At 38.9% G+C, this 18,702-nt stretch overlaps 1 protein-coding gene and 1 pseudogene across 3 annotated transcripts in view; one reads left to right on the forward strand and one right to left on the reverse strand.

The window, feature by feature from the left end:
* The window catches only part of PARN (poly(A)-specific ribonuclease), a 200,313-nt gene that overhangs the window by 9,560 nt on the left and 172,051 nt on the right, over nt 1-18,702 (reverse strand). Inside the window, exons 23-24 of one of the 3 annotated variants that reach the window (XR_001828543.2) lie at nt 16,206-16,676; nt 15,564-16,121 (exon numbers count right to left, since the gene is read on the reverse strand). Coding sequence is in view for 2 of the 3 variants with exons in the window: in XM_017540011.2 (XP_017395500.1) it covers nt 1,746-1,939 (194 nt within the window). In the remaining variant the exon portion in view is untranslated. Of the gene's footprint in view, nt 1-1,745; nt 1,940-15,563; nt 16,677-18,702 lie in introns of those variants that run through there. The other 2 variants (XM_017540011.2, XM_017540012.2) reach the window with 2 other exon arrangements.
* On the forward strand, nt 3,742-4,115 carry LOC119472893 (annotated as a pseudogene).

The raw sequence follows: 18,702 nt of genomic DNA on the forward strand, positions 1-18,702 counted from the left end.
ATATATATATATATATATATACACACACACACACACACACACACACACACACACACATATATATATATATACACATACATATATATATTAATTATACTTTAAGTTCTGGGGTACATGTGCAGATCTTATAGGACTGTTACATAGGTATACACATGCCACGATGGTTTGCTGCCTCCATCCCCCCCCTTCACTTACATTAGGTATTTCTCCTAATGTTATCCCTCTCCAACCTCCCTACCCCCTGCTATCGCTCCCCTAGCCCCCCACCCCCCAACAGACCCCAGTGTGTGATGTTCCTCTCCCTGTGTCCATGTGTTCTCAATGGTCAACACCCACTTATGAGTGACAACATGCAGTGTCGGGTTTTCTGTTCTTGTGTCAGTTTGCTGAGAATGATGGTTTCCAGATTCATCCATGTCCCTGCAAAGGACATGAACTCATCCTTTTTTACAGCTGCACAATATTCCATGGTGTGCCACATTTTCTTTAGCCAGTCTATCCTTGATGGGCATTTGAGTTGGTTCCAATTCTTTGCTATTGTAAACAGTGCCGCAATGGACATATGTGTGAATGTGAATGTGTCTTTATAACAGAATAGTTTTTGTATTTTTGAAGAGACGTAGTTTTGCTATGTTGGCCATGCTGGTCTCGAACTCCTGACCTCAAGTGATCTAGCAATCTTGGCCTCCCAAAATGCTGGGGTTACAGGCATGAGTCACCAAGCCCAGCCTCATCGGCTTTCTTATAGGACAGACTAAATGGCTCTAGAACCTTGGGCAACTCACATAACCCCAAGGCCTCTGTTTTCTTCATTGTAAGAAGGATAATGATGACAGTCTCCAGGATTACATGAAAGAATTTCTGTTACACATTAAGCATTGTGCTGGCCCCTTAGTAAGCACTCAGTCAACAGTGGCTACGATTACTGTCACTGTGACTGGTGCCTTGCTGGACGGCCCCCAGCAGCAGGGAACAGCCTTTTTCATGTGCTGACTGACAAGACACACTTCTGGCCTCTTGTTCTGGCCCTGCGTGGCATGCGAGCATGAAGGGCTGAGTTAGGCATATCTGTGGGGTGGAAAGGACATGGGATTCGGCTCATGTGGGCCTGGGTCTGCCTTCTGGCTGTGTTTCCTATGAGCAGCATGGCCCTGCACATTAGCCTCCCTCAGCCCAGGCATCTGCTTCACTCAAATAAGGATGATGATTCCCACCTCAGGACTATGGTGAAAATGAAATAAGGAGAGAAATGGCTCCTACTACAGCGTCTAGCATGTAGTAGGCTCTCAACAGGTGCTAATTTCCTGTCTCCTTTCCTTCTTATATAATTCTGCTTAGGAGAGAACCAGGTTGCCTGGGGGTTTTGCTGGAAACAGTGAAAACTCTGCTACTGAAAATAGCATGTAGGAGGGGCCTCTGCGCACATTTAAATGCACATTTTAAATATTGAGGCTGCTTTAAACACATCAGCAAAACCTCTACACCATGGAGGAGAGAGAGATTACCAAAATAGACTAGCCATCTTTAACAAGGAGACCCCCCCAGGCCTTACGCCACCCGAGCCAGAGCTTTTTAGGATTCCTCAAATTAAATTAAATTGATCCTAAAAATATCTTCTCTTGTGGAAGACTACATGGGCTTTGCCACCAAGTGAAGCCTTGCTATAATTTCTCCCCCAAAATAGGAGATTCTAGAGCATTTAAAGAGTCCACAGCCCCAGAACTTCGGCAAGATCCAACACAAACCTGCTGGAGAAAGCTCCTTCTTCATTCTTTTTAATTTCTTGGCCTTTTTCCTTCCCTCTGAGAGGGGCTCTGCACAGGAATTGGTCTGCTCAAGCTCAGCGTCGGAAATCTCCCCCGACACTCCGTCCTCCAGGCCAGCTTCCTCTTGACTAGGACTCAAATTTCTCTTTCCTACTGTGCTGGGAGCTGTAAAACTGAAATGCAAAAAGTGGAACAACATGAAAGGTGCCGCGAGTTACAGGAAGACTAGTCTATAAAAATATTTTAATACTCTTAATTCTATTAACACTTAGCCAGCCATCAACAACATGGGCAGCTGCTGCCTGTGTGTAAAAAGTAAAGACCTTGTTATGAACTGAAGTCTGAAAGTTTACCTATAACACGCTTATTCAGAAAAAAGTCCTAAATTATGCTTGTAAATACATACAAATCTAAGCTGTTCCGAGTGCTCAAGAACACATTTGTAAAGTTCCTAGTCTCTATTGTGAAAAAACTATTGCAACAGAATAGAATAGCAGAGATACTATAACAAAACAATAGTTTTGATTACATTAAGTCAGAAGATAGCATTATTCCCTTCAATGACTGCCTAATGGATAAACAGCAGAAATGCAGAATTCTTGAATCGGTCTGCTATCCCACGGCTTAAAACTTGGATATAGTTACAGGGCATACCCCACCTTCATGTAATCCTCTTCTTTTCCAAAAAGATGACTTGTTAAATGTATAATTAAATCTGGTTTCATTTTGAAAGCTTTATAGGATTTGACATATTGAATTAAATCAGATTATGTGTCCTGATTTTTCCTTAGGAAAATATTATCTGAAATATAACTAGATAAAAACAGCGTCCACATAACACATAAACACTGAGTCCTTTCTCCTCTAAATGGGTCTTAGAGATTTTTTCATTATAGCCCCCAAGTTATGAAAAGCCTAAAATAAATTCAAGGCATTCTATTTAGGAGAGGCCATTCAAGCACGTGGGGAGGGTGGGGAGTGAGAGCGATGAACTGATCCTACCAGCCTTTCCTAGGAGGTGGGTACTTTTAAATTTTATTTATTTATTTTTGAGACAGTCTTGTTCTGTCACCTAGGCTGTAGAGCAGTGGTGCAATCTTGGCTCACTATAGCCTCTGCCTCCTGGGTTCAAGCAATTCTCCTGCCTCAGCCTCCCAAATAGCTGGGATTACAAACACCTGCCATCACGCCCAGCTAATTTTTGTATTTTTAGTAGAGATGAGGTTTCACCATGTTGGCCAAGCTAGTCTTGAATGCTGGACCTCAAGTGATCTGCCAGCCTCAGCTTCCCAAAGTGCTGGGATTGCAGGCGTGAGCCACCATGCCCAGCTAGGACGCGACTATTTTAAAACGTTCTATATAAAAAACGCTGGCTACCCAAATATTCAAGTTCCTCCACATCACTCCTGCACTGAACATCTTCCCTGAATCTGCCAACTGCACTTGATGGTACACTCAGAGGATGGAGGAGGAGAACACACCGCCTTCCTGGTGCATCTCTAAGGCATGCGAAGCAGAAGAGGCTGGAGCACACTTCCTCTTACTACTGGGCTGGCCAGCCTTTCATTTGTCCTCTTTTTCATGTCTTTTAATTGAGGGACTCTGAAAAAAAACAAAAGGGATGATATCAATGGTAATGTTTTGGGGGGGGGGGAACGGTTAAAAATTTATGCTAAAGTTTACTGTTTAAAAACCGATAACACCTTTAAAAAGATTTTTTAAAGACTAAAAAAATTTTACTGATTTCAGAAAATTTAGAAAATTCAGAAAGTATAAGATAGTAAGGGTTCTTCCATCATGAAAAGGGAAGAGGCCTAAAAATTCCTTTGCACTGTAAATTCAGGAACCTGGTAGCCTCTGAGACATAAATATTTAATGAAAACTCAGCTAGAACCACAGGCATTAAAAATATTTTGTGAAGGGGGTCCTGCAGCAGGTCCTTCCAGGGTGTGACATTCAGCCGGCCTTCCAGGGTGACGGACTTTCCACCCAAGAACCATGGCCCAATTTATCCATAACCTTGTGGAGAAGACCCTGGCGCTGGCGAACACTGTTGTGACTTATTCATAGCCTCTACTGGCCACATTTTAGTACTACGCCAAGGTTGAACTGATTCCTCTTACCCCTGCTGAGATCCCTAGAGCTTTTCAGAGCCTGAAAAACAGTCAGTAATGCCCAGACTGGTAGCTTCAAACAACTCACAGTTAAGGAAGCTGTGCTGGACCGTTTGGTGAGGTGCTTGATGTGGTTTTATGTCGAGGAGATCATAGGCAAGTGTGGCATCATTGGCTATAATGTTTGAAGAGTAATCTTTAACATCTGATTATATGTGATTTATTATTTGAGCATTGTTGGACCATGTACGATCAGACCGCTATCTGAATAAAATAAGACTTGTAAAAAAAAATACTTTGTGAAATACAAAGTCTAGAAATAGCCCCAAATGTATGTAGAAATCTACTGTATGATAATGGTGGTATGTCTAAATACTGGGGCAAAGACAGACTTTAAAAAAATAGTGTTGGGACAAGCAGAAAATGATAAAATTAGAACCAGTCTTCATACCATATAAAAGAATAAATACCAAAGGCATTAGCTTTCTAAATGCAAAAGAGGCAACTTCACAGGTACTAAAAGAAAACACGAGTGAATGCTTCCAAATCTAGGTGTAGAAAAAGGTTTTCTTGCCATGTCTTACAATCCAGACATAATAAAGGATTTGTTAATGTGACTTCATAAATGTAAACATGTTTTATAGGGCAATAAATAACGTGAGCAAAGACAAATGACAAACCAGGAGGAAATATCTGCAACATGTATCGCAGATAAAGGGTTAATGCCCCTAACAAATAATAACTCAAACATGAAGAGAAAAAGAAAGACCAAAAGTCCTATAGAAAACTGAAAAAGCTATGAATAAACAGCTCATTACACACACTCCTTAAACACATGAAAAGGTGCTCAACTCCATTCATAATGCAAAATGAAACAACGAAATATCACTTCTCACCCACTAGGTTTTTAGACTGGCAAAAACCTTCAAAAGCTTGATAATATACTCCATTGTAGATTGGGGGAAAGGGTCCTTTCATACATTGCTGGTAAGAATGCAAAATGGTACAACTTACTCTTATGGAGGGAGTGTGGCAATATCTAACAAAACTACATACATTTCCAGGAATTTAGAAGATATACCTCCTACAAGGCAAATATATATGTACAAGTTATTCAATATAGCATTATTTAGAATTGCAAAATACTGCAAAGTACCTAAATGTCTAAGCATAGAAAACGCGTTGAATACACAACAGTACGTACAATCAATGAACTACTAAGCAGTTACAAAAAAGAATGAAGATCTCAAAGAACTGAAAATGATTATGGAATGATTTCCAGCAAAATATGTGTAAAAAGCCAAGTGCAAAAGAACAACTTATGAACCTGATATTCCCATTCTTGAGTAGGGCGTGGGAGAGAATGGTAAACAAATCCTGAATCCTTTAGTAGGTTTGCTTCTGTAGTAGAATGAGTGAAGCAATTCTGAAAACACTTAGCTGCATGATGGCACTGAATAAATCAGTAAATATGTTGATGTTTCTGGAAGACAGACATAAAAATTTTGGAATAAGGGAAGATAAAAAAGAACCCTGGAGGGATAGACTGAAATTGGAGGTAAGGATTTGGGCTTGTGATTTCTAAAATAAGTATGTGTATATGTGTTCACATTTATGTATACACACACATATATGCACGCATATTTATGCAGGGATAGGTAACCCTATCTATCCAGGCACAAAATTCCCAGCTCTGTCTACAGAAAGGACCTAGAAGTAGAGACACACCAGTAACAATGAGCATATCTGCTTTCTAGATTTTAGTTTCTAATACCTCACTAAAAGGAACCAGGGCTCCTGAATAAGTGGTTAATTCCAGGGTCAAGGGAGATAAATTATAAAATGAGTCTAAAATATTTTGCAAAGCCAAAAAGTAAAAAATGTTTAGGCATGTCACAGGGAACTAGGAACTAGCTTGAAAGGAAAGGACTGACTCCCACTGGCCAAATCTGGGACAAAGTGTGCCCTCTAATTTATTAGAAAACAGTAATAAATTCTGCATCATTGAAAAAAAATAGGAATCCATGATTCTACATCAATACGTAAGGGAAGGGAAAGAAAGACTACGACTCTCCACTATAAACCTAAATTTAAACTGCTTGGCACAGCATCCAGGATCCTCTGTCATCTGGGCCCAATCTGCTTTCCTGGTCTATCTTTCACTAGGCGGCCAAGCAGCAGAGACTATCTAGGTTTACCTAACGAAGCCCATCGTCCGTACTTTCCCACATGCCTGACATCCCACCAGAAGCTTAACAGCCCAAATATATACCACGCTTCCCATTTCAATGTCACCATTCATGCTAAGACCCTACTGCTCATCTCTTCCTGCTCAACATGACTCTCCTCTGGGAATGTTCCCAAGCCCTATTTAGTGTTCTTTCCTTTCCATGCTTCCGAAACACCCTGCTTGGCTATCTCAAGAGGACTTTAACTCATTCACCTTGCTTTGTATAATAAACTGAAACTTGGAGCAGTGCATCAACAGGAGAATGGATAAACAAACTGGGCTATATTCATACAATGAAATATAATTCAGCAATAAAAAATGAATTACTATTACCTCCAACAACATGGATGAATCTCACTCTAAGTGAATGAAGCCTTCACAGGAAAGAGTGGGTATTTTATAAACACATTTATATAAAATTCCAGAAAAGTCTAAACTAATCTTCGGAGAAAAATATTCAGAAGAATGGTGGGTGTGGGAAGGTAGGCAGGGACTGACTGATGGAACGTGAGGGAACTTTCTGGGGTGGTATTAATGCCCTGTGTCCTTATAGGAGTATGGTTTCATCAAAACTCTTATCTTGGCTGGGTATGGTGGCTCAAACTGGTAATCCTAACACTTAGGGAGGCCAAGGCAGGAAGAATGCTTGAGCCCAAGAGTTCAAGACTAGCCTGGGCAATGTGCCAAAACTCTGTCTCAAAACAAAACAAAAACAAATTATCTGGGCACAGTGATGGCATGCCTGTATTCCTAACTATTTGGGAGGCTAAAATAGGATTGCTTGAGTCTGGGAGGTGGAGGTGGCAGTGAGCTGTGATCGTCCCAATGCACTCCAGCCTGGGTGACAGAGTAAGACCCTTTCTCAAACAACAACAATAACAATCACTACCTCATATCATAGCATCATGTGGCTATTCCATGGACATGGAGAATAATTAACTTCAGCATTAACTGCAAGCAATGATTTTGAAGGCACTTACTAGAATACATTGGTTTGTATCCTAACCACAAGTTACTATGGTATTTTTGGCCAACAAGGCCGATGCATCTGTAATGCTCCTTTCCATAAACATCTGATGTCTACTATGCAACAGGGACTATGCCAGATGTGCTTCTGCAGGGCTCTTGTTCCTATACAACTTTTAAGTTTACAAAGCATTTTCCTGAACAGTTTCTCAATTAATTTACAACATATTTTCTTTTTCTTTTTTTTTTTTTTTTGAGACGGAGTCTCACTCCATTGCCCAGGCTGGAGTGCAGTGGCACAATCTTGGCTCACTGTAACCTCCACCTTCCAGGTTCAAGTGATTGTCATGCCTCAACTTACCAGTAGCTAGGATTACAGGTGTGTGCCACCATGCCTGGCTAATTTTTTTATTTTTAGTAGAGATGGGGTTTGACCATGTTGGCCAGGCTGGCCTCAAACTCCTGACTTCAACAGATCAGCTTGCTTCAGCCTCCCAAAGTGCTGGGATTACAGGTGTGAGCCACAACGCCTGGTCTACAACATATTACTTAATTGCTTATCTGTAGTTTCTGCTCTCAAGTAAGTCTTTTGCTTCCTAGGAGAAGCTAATGGTTATTGGGCATCCTGCCTGAGAAAGCTCTCAGATATATGCGGAATTAGTTTATTTCCTATAATGCTTCTGTATCTATATATATGTAAGACCTGCTATCCTTTAATGAAAATAAAAGCTGTGATTATATCCCATATAACTTAACTATGGCAGTTTTACATCAAAGAGTTTTAATTATACATTAAAAACTGGATATATGTAATACTGCCTTTACGAATGTGATTCTTTATATATTTGGAAAGTACTGCTGTGCACACATGTGTGTGTGCACATGCCTATGCAGCACTCTCAATACATGCATGTTGAGGACGCATTCTTTTATTAACTGATTTTAAATGTCAAACGGTAAAATGAGAAGCAAAACAATCTCCCATTCATATGACCTCATTTTGCACACAGATTTATAATGTACAAAGTGAGCTAGTTTATAATGAATATGAAGTGGACATTTAAATCCACTGTAAGAAGTGGTAATTAATTAAAATGTCACAGACACAGCTTGGTATGTTAAAATTGAACATTAAACTTTGACTAGTATTTTGCTAAAAGTTAAGTTACTGTCAACTATCCATCAAATTCTACAAGGGTAAACATCTTCATTAGCTTTTTGCTTTTAGTAGAAAAAATGTTTGCTTATAGAAAAGCCGTATTTTCAAACCTCTACAAATACCTTTTTCCATAAAGCAATTAACAAAAATCTGGCTGCCATAGGAACATTTTCCCCTATTTTAAATTAGGGTATTATTTACATGCAAAGGAATTCACTTGTTTTAAAAGTAGTTTGGTTAACTTTGGGAATTGCATATAACCATGTAACTACTACTACAATTGAGATATAGAACAATGCCCTTTTCCTAAAAAGATTCCTGTCACTTTGCACTTAATACACATTGTCACAGCAACCACTAATCTGCTTATCATCCTATTTACGTGGTTTTGCCTTTTCTGGAAGTTCATATGAATGAAATCACACAATATTTAGTCTTTTGACTGCTTTCACTTGGCATAATACTTTGAGAGTCAGCCACATGGCTGTTAGTATTAGTACTTTATTTCATAGTATGGCTGTATCAGAATTTATTCATTTACTAGCTGATGGACCTTTGGGCTGCTTCCAACTTTTTGTCATGATAAATAATACCGCTAGGAACATTTGGGTAAAAGCTACCTTTTACTATTAAAAACATTACGTTTTTATTTTTCAAAGATAAATACCTAGAAGAATTTCTCGGTGATATATGGAAATGCATTTGCAATTTAACTTTACAAGAAATTGCCACACTATTTATTGGCCATTTGTGTATCTTCTTTGAAGAATCTTTGAAATTTTCTGACCTCATCCACCTTTTCAAGAAACTGGGTTGTTTTCTGAATTGCCGAGTATATATTATAAGAGTATATATGATTATGATACAACTATTTTGTATGTAGATACAACTGTTTTATTAGATATTCAGTTTAAATAATTTTGGTCAGGCATGGTAGCTGATGCTTGTAATCCTAGCACTTTGGGAGGCTGAAGTGGGTGAACGCTTGAGCTCAGGAGTTCGAGACCAGCCTGGGCAACATGGTGAATCTCCATCTCTATTTAAAAGGAAAAAAAGGAAAAGAATATTTTTTCCAGTGTGTGCCTTCTCTTCACAGTTTCTTAATAGTATCTTTTGAAGAAAAGAAGATTTAATTATAAGTCCAATTTATCAATATTTTTCTTTTATGCTTTTTTTGGTCATATCTAAGAAATCTTTGCCTAATGCAAGATACTAAGGTTTCCATTTTTTTCTTCTAACAGTGGTATCACTTTAGTTCTTCCATTTTGTTCTATGAGTCGCTTCAAGTTCATTTTAAATGTGGTGTAGCATAAGAACGGAAATGCGGTTATGGGCATAGTTACCCAGTTGTTTCGGTACTGTATTCCTGACAGAGGTACCGGTAATCCAGAAGGCGAAGGAAGACAAAACCTTCCTTCGCCTACTGGATTACCGGTACTTCTGTCAGGAATTTTTGGTTTTTCCAAATTCTCAATAGTTATTAGCTTCCAGATTCAGGAATGAGAAATTCAGAATTCCCAAATCATAAAATATTCTGCATTTTTAATAGCACTGTGTTATATGTTTTTGAATAATGAGTTATAAATAGCAAGTCACTTTTATGTGATACAGTTATACTAAAAGTTTCAGGCGTCAGTTCTGTAAAGTAAGATATAATAATATATGCACAGGTTACTATTATGAACCAACACACTGTGAGAAAAGCATATATTTCAATAACACGTAAAAATAACCTCTACCTGATATAGACATTTGGTAACAGAAAACATGACAGACACAGTAGCACCAAATGAATGCCAAATAAATATCATTTAAAAATTGAAAGATGCCACAAATATTTAGTATTTAAAAGTTATTCTTAAATGATACTTAAAAACACACAAGCATTAATTGTTAATATCTGTTTCATGAAAAATATTTCAAATGTCGAAAAGCTTCTTTCATGTTATGTTAATGATGGTCAAACCCTTCAGAGTGTGTCCAAAGCAAATTGCGGTTGGGCTTCAGACTACATACGGCTTTATATAAGTCCATTTCCTTTCCTAGTTTTGAAAATATTGTCTCCTTGCCTTGATTTTGCTCTTAAAATTGATCCTGCTTTTCCAAATTCAAATTTTATATCATCTGATTTCACATTAACAGTATTCCACAATCATACTCACACATCTTCTCTTTACATCTCTCCTGTAAAAGTATTTAAAAAGAACTGTAGCCTTCATTAAACACTCAAACACGGAAAAACACCAGTGAACATGATTGGATTCTATGAGCTAATGTAATGTAACGTTTGGCTATCCTAGCAAGGTTAACAGCACAACATAGGAATCACGCTTCAAAGCTACCAACTTAAGGGCTGCTGCCAAAACTTCTATCTTCAAACAAGAGTTGCAGGATTTTGTGACGTGTACTCATATGCATAAACTCAGTAGATTTTTGAGAAGAATGACTCACTGTTAACAGCAGGCAGGGCCATAAACACACACTTGCAATACGGTGACAGTGACAACGAAGAATGACTTGACTGGACTGAGACTCCTTCTCTCCTATATGTTGCTGAAAATGACGACCTTAATCTCTGACTCCAAGTGTTGCTGACTGTGCTCTTGCCTTTCACCTGAGGCTGGGGAATTCCTTTAAACTAGTGATACCCATGTTGGCTGCTAAAACTTTAATTCTTGCAGGATTTTTCCTTTTTCCTTATTTCTTGACAGATTTTTCTCACAATCTGGAATAAGAGACAAATGTCTATAAATGCCAAGAAGGAATTCTTTCATGGAAAAACTATGGGAAATCAACTGATCACACGTGTGGCTGTATTCTTGGACTCTCTATTCTGTTCCACTACATCTCTCTTTTCTTACCCAGCCCCACAGTGTATTACTGCAGTTTTAAAATAAGTGTTTTTTGTTTTTGTTTTTTAAAAAAGAGATGGGGTCTGGCTCTGTTACCTGGACTGGAGTGCAATGGTGTAATCATAACTCACTGCAGCCTCAACCTCCCAGGCCCAAGTGATCCTCCCACCTCCACCTCCTGAGTAACTGGGACTACAGGCACGCACCACCATGCCTAATTTTTTTTTTTTTTTTGTAGAGATGGGGGTCTTGCTATGTTGCTCAGGCTGGTTCTGAACTTCTGGGCTCACGTGATCCTCCCTCCTTGGCCTCCCCAAGTGCTGGTATTACAGGCATGAACCACCATGCCTGGCCTATGGTAAGTCTTAAAGATAGGTATAGCAAGTCCTTTAGTTGGCTGGAACGTTCATGCTGCTGTATAAAATACCAGTCCCCTTTCATTTTAAAGGGCTTCTGTTTATATCATTCTCTCATTTGGTAACTGTATATGACCCTTTGAAGCTGGACACATGTACACTCCCATTTTGCAGAAAAGAAACCTCATCTTCAGGGTAAATGACCTCCCCCAGGTACTGCAGCTGGGCAGGTGGGTCTCAGACTGCACTCCAAGGCCAATATTCTTGCCACTGCTTTACAACCTCTAGGGCCAGATCTCCTCACTGTGCTGGTCTCAACTGAAAAGAGACCCCCTAACCCCCACGGAGGAGCCCAAACAGCCATTTACCCTGTCACATTCATCTTCCTGCCCTGTTTTATTTTCCTCCTCCTACTCGCCTCTGACTTGCTTCTTATTTATGTCCTTACTTATCTATTCTCTCTCTTTGCCTCCAGAATGTATGGTCCATGAGAGTGGGCTCTTACACTGCTTGTACTCTCTGTAACTGCCACAGGGCCTGGCACAGAGTAAGTTCTTGGCTAAGGTTTGCTGAATGGATGAAATAAATAAGTGAAAGCTCTCTCCCCAAAAGCAATAATGCAAGTGACAAACAACAAACTGCTTATTTTATCCTGAATTAGAAACAGTATTAATAAGTTTACATTCCTGTGTACACTCAGCTTCTCCTGCTAGGCTGAATGAAAACACATTCCCTACTAGATGTAGCTAAGGGATTGAAGGAATGTCCCACTGTGCAAACTACCTCACACGGCAAAATAAGGTAGAGAGATCCGCTAAGTCGGAGCTAGAAATGCCTTTTTATTGTATCCACAAACTCTTACAGTAAATTTGAATTCCATGAGCATGACTGTTTCTGTGTTTTGGGGCTCGATCTAGGTGGGAGAGGGGAGGATGTTGGACAACCTATGCTCAGCTTGGAAGCCAGACCCTCAGAAATCACTGACAAACCAAGATTCTTATTTCTAATAAAGAATTTGAGTCTTGGGGCTGGGCACAGTGGCTCACGCCTGTAATCTCAGCACTTTGGGAGGCTGAGACGGGCAAATCACTTGAGGTGAGGAGTTCAAGATCAGCCTGGCCAACATGGTGAAACCTTGTCTCTACTAAACATACAAAAAATTGCTGGGCATTGTGGTACGTGCCTGTAATCCTAGCTACTTGGGAGGCGGAGGCAGGAGAACTACTTGAACCTGGGAGGCGGAGGGTGTGTCGAGCCAAGATCATACCACTGTACTCCAGCTTGGGTGACAGAGTGAGACTCTGTCTCAAAAAAAAAAAAAAAAAAAAATTAATTGAGTCTGAAAACAAAATTAACATTAAATAAGAACGGTAGCTGTCTGGTAATAAAGGACATCTCTTGTGCAATGGGTGGGGGGGGAGAGAGAGTGAGAGAGAGAGAGAGAGTGTGTGTGTGTGTGTGTGTGTGTGTGTGTGTGTGTGTGTGAAAACACGAATGCATTGTGTATGTGCTCTACCCTAGACATAAAGCTTACTTGTGAATATGAGGCTTAAAAGAAAAACTGGTTCAACATTCCAAGGAATCAATGGCATTCAATAAGAAATACTTTATAAGAACCTGTTTTGACTATTTCAAACAATCCCCTATTTTCAACTCACTTTAACATTGGAAAAATTAATTGATGCAAACATGAAAGATATTATGTTAATAATAATTTCTAAACGTAAAACATATACTCAACATACAATTAGTTGGACCTGAATTTAGAACATCTGAAATTTTCAGAGGCTAGGATGAAATTTACTTTTGTACTAAAATTTACCTTTTGACTTTGATGAAAGGACTTACTAATCAAATCAGTAACATAATCAAGGCTGTAAGAGGAAAAACAAAATATCATCCCTGCATACCAAAAAGCCAACTATTTCAGAAAATAAACTACTTTTTAAAAATTTCCATGAAGTTACACATGACTGATGAACACACTATTTATCTGCAGAGAGAAGATAACACCTAAGGAGGAAAAGAGAACAGGAGAGTCAGCATCAGAGAATGGGGTATCAGCTCACCTTGCAGGCACTCTCTTTGCAGAGGAAATTAGGGAGAAAAGCGGCAAAGAGCTCTGCTCTGCATAGAGGCAGAAACAGAAATCTGAGTGTTCTACAAAAGGCGGATTCACCCAATAGAGCCCTGCAAAATCTCAGCACAAGCAGGCCCTAGATTCCTAAACCGAGCAGGTGATAAAGACTGGAGCCATGTCAGTAGGGAACAAGGCTGTAATAGAATCTCCCACCCCAGAGAAGCCAGGGGACTGGTATCACCCCAAGCCAGTAGGAGCTAGATAGGAGAAAGTGATCCTCTGCAAGCTCAGCAGCACCAGGTACAATGGCAAAGAGTGGGAGTGAGGCGATATGAGTGGACAAAAGGGGGCAAGTAGCCATCCCCCACATACTGAGGAGTGAGGGCTCCAGCTCCCTTCTGCCAGTCCATACCCAGAGCACAGAAGTCAGCTTCTTTCAGGCTTTTATCCCCCAAGCTGCAAATCAGAGAATCAATCTCTTAAAAAAACAGAATCCTTACAGCTAATACCACGCTAATGGTGGAAGACTGAAAGCTTTCCTCCTAAGATCAGGAATAACACAAAGATGTTGGCTCTCACAACTTCTATTCAACAATGTACTAGAGGCCCTAGCCAGAGCAATAAAGGCAAGAGGAAGAAAAATTTGTATGGGGAAATTTGTAGATATGATTGTTTAAACAAAAAATACCCAATAACTCTACAATAAATTATTAGAACTAATAAGTAAATAAGTAAGGAAGGTGTAAGAATACAAGGTCAAAACAAAAAACCTATTATATTTCTTTATACTAGCAATAAATGACTAGGAATGGAACTTAAAAAACACATGAGTTACAATAGATCAAAAGGCAAAATACGCAGGGACAACTCCAGTATAGCACATGCAAAATTTGTATGCTGAAAACTATAATACACTGATGAGAGAAATTCAAAGAAAGCCTAAGTAAGTGAAAAGATATACTATGTTCACGGGTTGGAAGACTCAATGTAGTTAAGAGGTTAATTCTCCTCAAAATGGTCTACAGATTCAACACAATTCCAGTCAAAGAGCTAACAGGCTTTTTGTAGAAACTGACAAACTGACTAAAATTTTTGTGGAAAGTGAAGGACTTAGAATAAACTCTTTTATAAAAAAAAGAAAAAATCCATAAGATTAAAGAGTACACTATTTGATTTCAAGGCTCAATATAAATCTACAGTAATCAAGACAAGATGGTACTAGTCAAAGAACAGACATATAGATCAATGAAATAAGAGTCTAGAAATAGACACATATGTATATGACCAAATGATTTTTGACTAAGGAGTTGAGGTAATTCAGTGGGGAAAGGATATTCTTTTCATAAAATACTGCTGGAGTAACTGAGTATCTACATGTAAAATATAAACTCATACTCATGCCTCATAGGTCATATACCTAACATAAAACTGAGAATAAAAACTGCTAAAAAATATGAGAAAATCTTTGTGATGTTATTTAGGCAGAGAGGTCTTATATAGCTATAAGAAGTGTGAACCATAAAGGAACTGAATCAGCCTCAGAGAAAAGACTTAATAATTATAAAGCCAACTTTTCACCTCATCATCCTATGTAGAAAGACCATCAATGAGATTTGCCCCACACCCAGAGCTTCTCATCAATTTTTAGTTCATTCTTAAAAAATAATGGATGGCCAAGAACAGTCAAATATTTGAAGAAAGCTTCTAACATGAGAGACAGAAACCAAAACAGACCAATACACAGATTAAAAAAAAGGAACTCTGAGGAAAGCAGCACAGACAGAATAGGGAGCTGAAGGAAACTCTACAAGCTACAGCCAGGCCTCACTGTGCGTGTAGTACAGAATCATAAAAACGTCTGGACAACTGAAAAGGTGCAAAGCAATCTTAATGATCAATAGGAAACATGGATTTTTCTGTGACCTTTAGAAATTTTTGTCACAACATTACTAAGTCTCTGACTGTGAGTTAAAAATAGAGAAATGAAAACAAGTAAAACATAACATTTAGCACACTGCAATTTAAAGCATCAGAAACCACTGGGAATTAAAGTGTTTTATTACTTTGTATAAAACTTAGGTCAATATAACAATATAGATCAAATACTGAATAATAAATAAGAGACAAATCTCTTGTTCAGAAAAATTCCAGACACTCCTCCCCAAAGGAGGTGGAACATAACACCCACCACTTAGGCTTGGGCTGTGTACAGTGACTTCCTTTCAAAGAACACAGTGTGGAATGAGGGAGAACAGTAACTTTACATGGAGAGATCTGACAAACACCACTTCAACCCAGATGATGAAGTTAACATCACAAGTGAGAAATCACATTGACAGCATCTTCCCCTGATATGAAGTGATGAGGATGGCACTTCATCACGGGTCTTCCATCCAAAACCCATAACCTTAGTCTAACCATTAGAAAAATATCAGACAAACTCAAGTTGGAGGACATTGCATATATTAGCTGAAATTCACCCTGAAACTGTCAAGGTTATCAAAAACAAAGAGAGTCAGAGAAACCATCATGGTCTAAAGGACCCTATGGAGACACGATGGCCAAATGTAATGTGGTATCCTCGATGAGATCCTGAAACTGAAATAGAAAAAGGACATTAGGTAAAAACTGAGGAAATGTGAATAAAGTATGAGCTTTTGTTAAAAACAAAACAAAAAAAACCTTTATTCAGAGTAGTTTAAACAGTGTGTGCCTTCTTCTTGTCATATAACTTATGATATGGAGTGTTTCTTCTATGCCTGGGTGAACCGTCGTACTCCTTTGTAAATCTGAATCAGCTTCCAATGGGTTATCCTTGGCACTTCCAACGATGTATCTCTGAGAGCTCCTTAAATGTGAAATATCATGACTTCCTCTGGGAAGTCTTCATCCTTTTTGTCACAACCACTTTCCTCATTTATGCTGATAAGTTGCCTTCCTTAAGTTCCTCGGGCTGCAGATTTACAGCAACTCATATGGCAGTAGTGTCAACATTCCCATGGTCAGCCAATTCTTCTTTATAACTCTACTTGTTTTGATTTGAATTTCACTTTCGACATTATCACTTATTGGTTCCTTGTGACACTTTCATCTTGGTGGATCAATTCCCTCTTTTGATTATCCATTTGAAAAGAATGTTGCCTGGGTTTATCACTGAGAAACAAGGAGACAACACAATGACATGTTTTGCTGTCTGAGTGAACAGAATAATGAATGTGCAGTGTGACCAGTCACAGAGACTCTGAAAGAAGTGCCCTGATTGGTGACCGATCAGGATATGTATCTGTTTTCTACACAGGGACGAGTGGACTGAAGAGCTAGTAGTGAAGTTTGCACTTTATTCAATTACTCACAGTTAATACATCGTAGTCACTGAAATTGGAATCATGTTATTGGGGGACTACTGTTATTTAACTAACCTGGCAACTAAAATCCATGCATATCAGAACCATGCACAGAGAACTACTTAAAAAATTAATGTCCTTATAGACGTAAAAGATAATTCTACATCCAAGAAAGAAGAGCTGTATGCACTCTTTCAAAGGAATATTGTGAAGACAAGAATTCTTAGAAATTAAAATAGGAGTTGAAAGAAAAAAAATCAATGAAAGTGTTGAAGGGGGAAGGTCAGGGAAATGTTCAAGAAATTGAACAAAAAGATGAAAGACAATAGAATAGAACAGACAAAGACAAAAACATTAGAGGATAAATCCAGGAAACCTGACATTGAACCACGGGAGTTCCCGAAAGAAAGGAGAGAGAAATCAAAGAAAAAAAAACTGTCAAGGAAATAAAACAATACATTTCCCCATAAGTCACAAGTCTCCAGCCTATAACAGCTCATAGGGAGTATTACTCAGCATAACACTTCCGAGGCTCATTATTGTGGAATTTCCAAATACTGGGAGAGAAAAAAGAATAATCTCAAAAATTCCACAAAGGCAGAGAGAGAGAGAGAGAGAGAAGAAGAAGAAGAGGAAGAAGAAGAAGAAGAAGAAGAAGAAGTAGTAGTGGAGGAGGAGGAGGAGGTGGTGATGGTGGTGGAGGAGGAAGAGGAGGAAGAAGAAAAGAAATAAAGAAAACGGCTATGTACAAAGGACCTTGAATAAAACTGGCATCAGATTTCTGGACAGTATGTTTGTATGCAATGACACAAATACAATGGAGCAACTTCCATTCCAGCAAAGATGCGGTAACAGGAACTGGATTTACCCACCCGTCTAAAACAACCAAAAGAATCAGACAAAATACATGAAACAATGGTTCTGAAAGCACTGGACACTGGGCAAGGAAGCACAGTGACTCCTGAGAGACAGGAAACAAATGAGGTGAACCCAACGACTGCTCTAGTTTACTGGTTAGAAAACCCTGAAGAGCTGCACAGGGATTCTTTGATGATTCAGCAGAGGACTGATCAGCACATAATGGGTGAGCCATTCTCCAGGGCTGGGGAAAGAACCATCCAAAAGAATTCAAGGGAACAGTATGTGGTGCTCATAAAGGGCTGAGAACCATGCCTGTTCCCACCAACTAACCTGGGAAAACACATACATCACAGCATTGGGGAGAGTATTTTGGAAGGTCTTAGGCGAACACTGCTCCAGACCCACCAAACTACAAAGACCTGAAATAATCAAATTGATTCCAAGCATTTCAACGACATTTTAGAACACAGCTCAAGAGCATTTATAGTAATATAAAAATATCTAGCACACCACAAGGTAAAATTTATAATATATGTTATCTTATTAGAGACTACCAGGTTTCCTTCCTGTAGGAGACAGCTTAAAAAAAAAATAAAGAAAGAAAAAAATAACAAAGACTATCAAGTATGCAAAAAGGCAGAAAAACTCAACCTACAATAACAGGATTCAATGAACTGAAAGTGATCTGGAACTGACAGAGATGTTAGAATTAACAGAGCAAGACACTGAAAGGTATTATAACTGCATTCCACATGTTCAAAACAATAAGCTACAAACTGAACAGAACTTCTAGAAATGAAAAGTACAATGTTTGCAATGAAGGCCCAGCAATGGTAACTATCCAAAATGAAACACAGAGAAAAAGAACTTTAAATAATTAAAAAGAGTATCTGTGACCTAGGGGACAACTTCAAGCACCTCAATATACATGAATAATTAAAGTCCCTAAAAGAGGAAATGAGAGCAGAAAAAAG

The sequence above is a fragment of the Cebus imitator genome, unplaced genomic scaffold (genome assembly GCF_001604975.1).
Source record: "Cebus imitator isolate Cc_AM_T3 unplaced genomic scaffold, Cebus_imitator-1.0 Scaffold122, whole genome shotgun sequence".
Taxonomy (NCBI): domain Eukaryota; kingdom Metazoa; phylum Chordata; class Mammalia; order Primates; family Cebidae; genus Cebus; species Cebus imitator.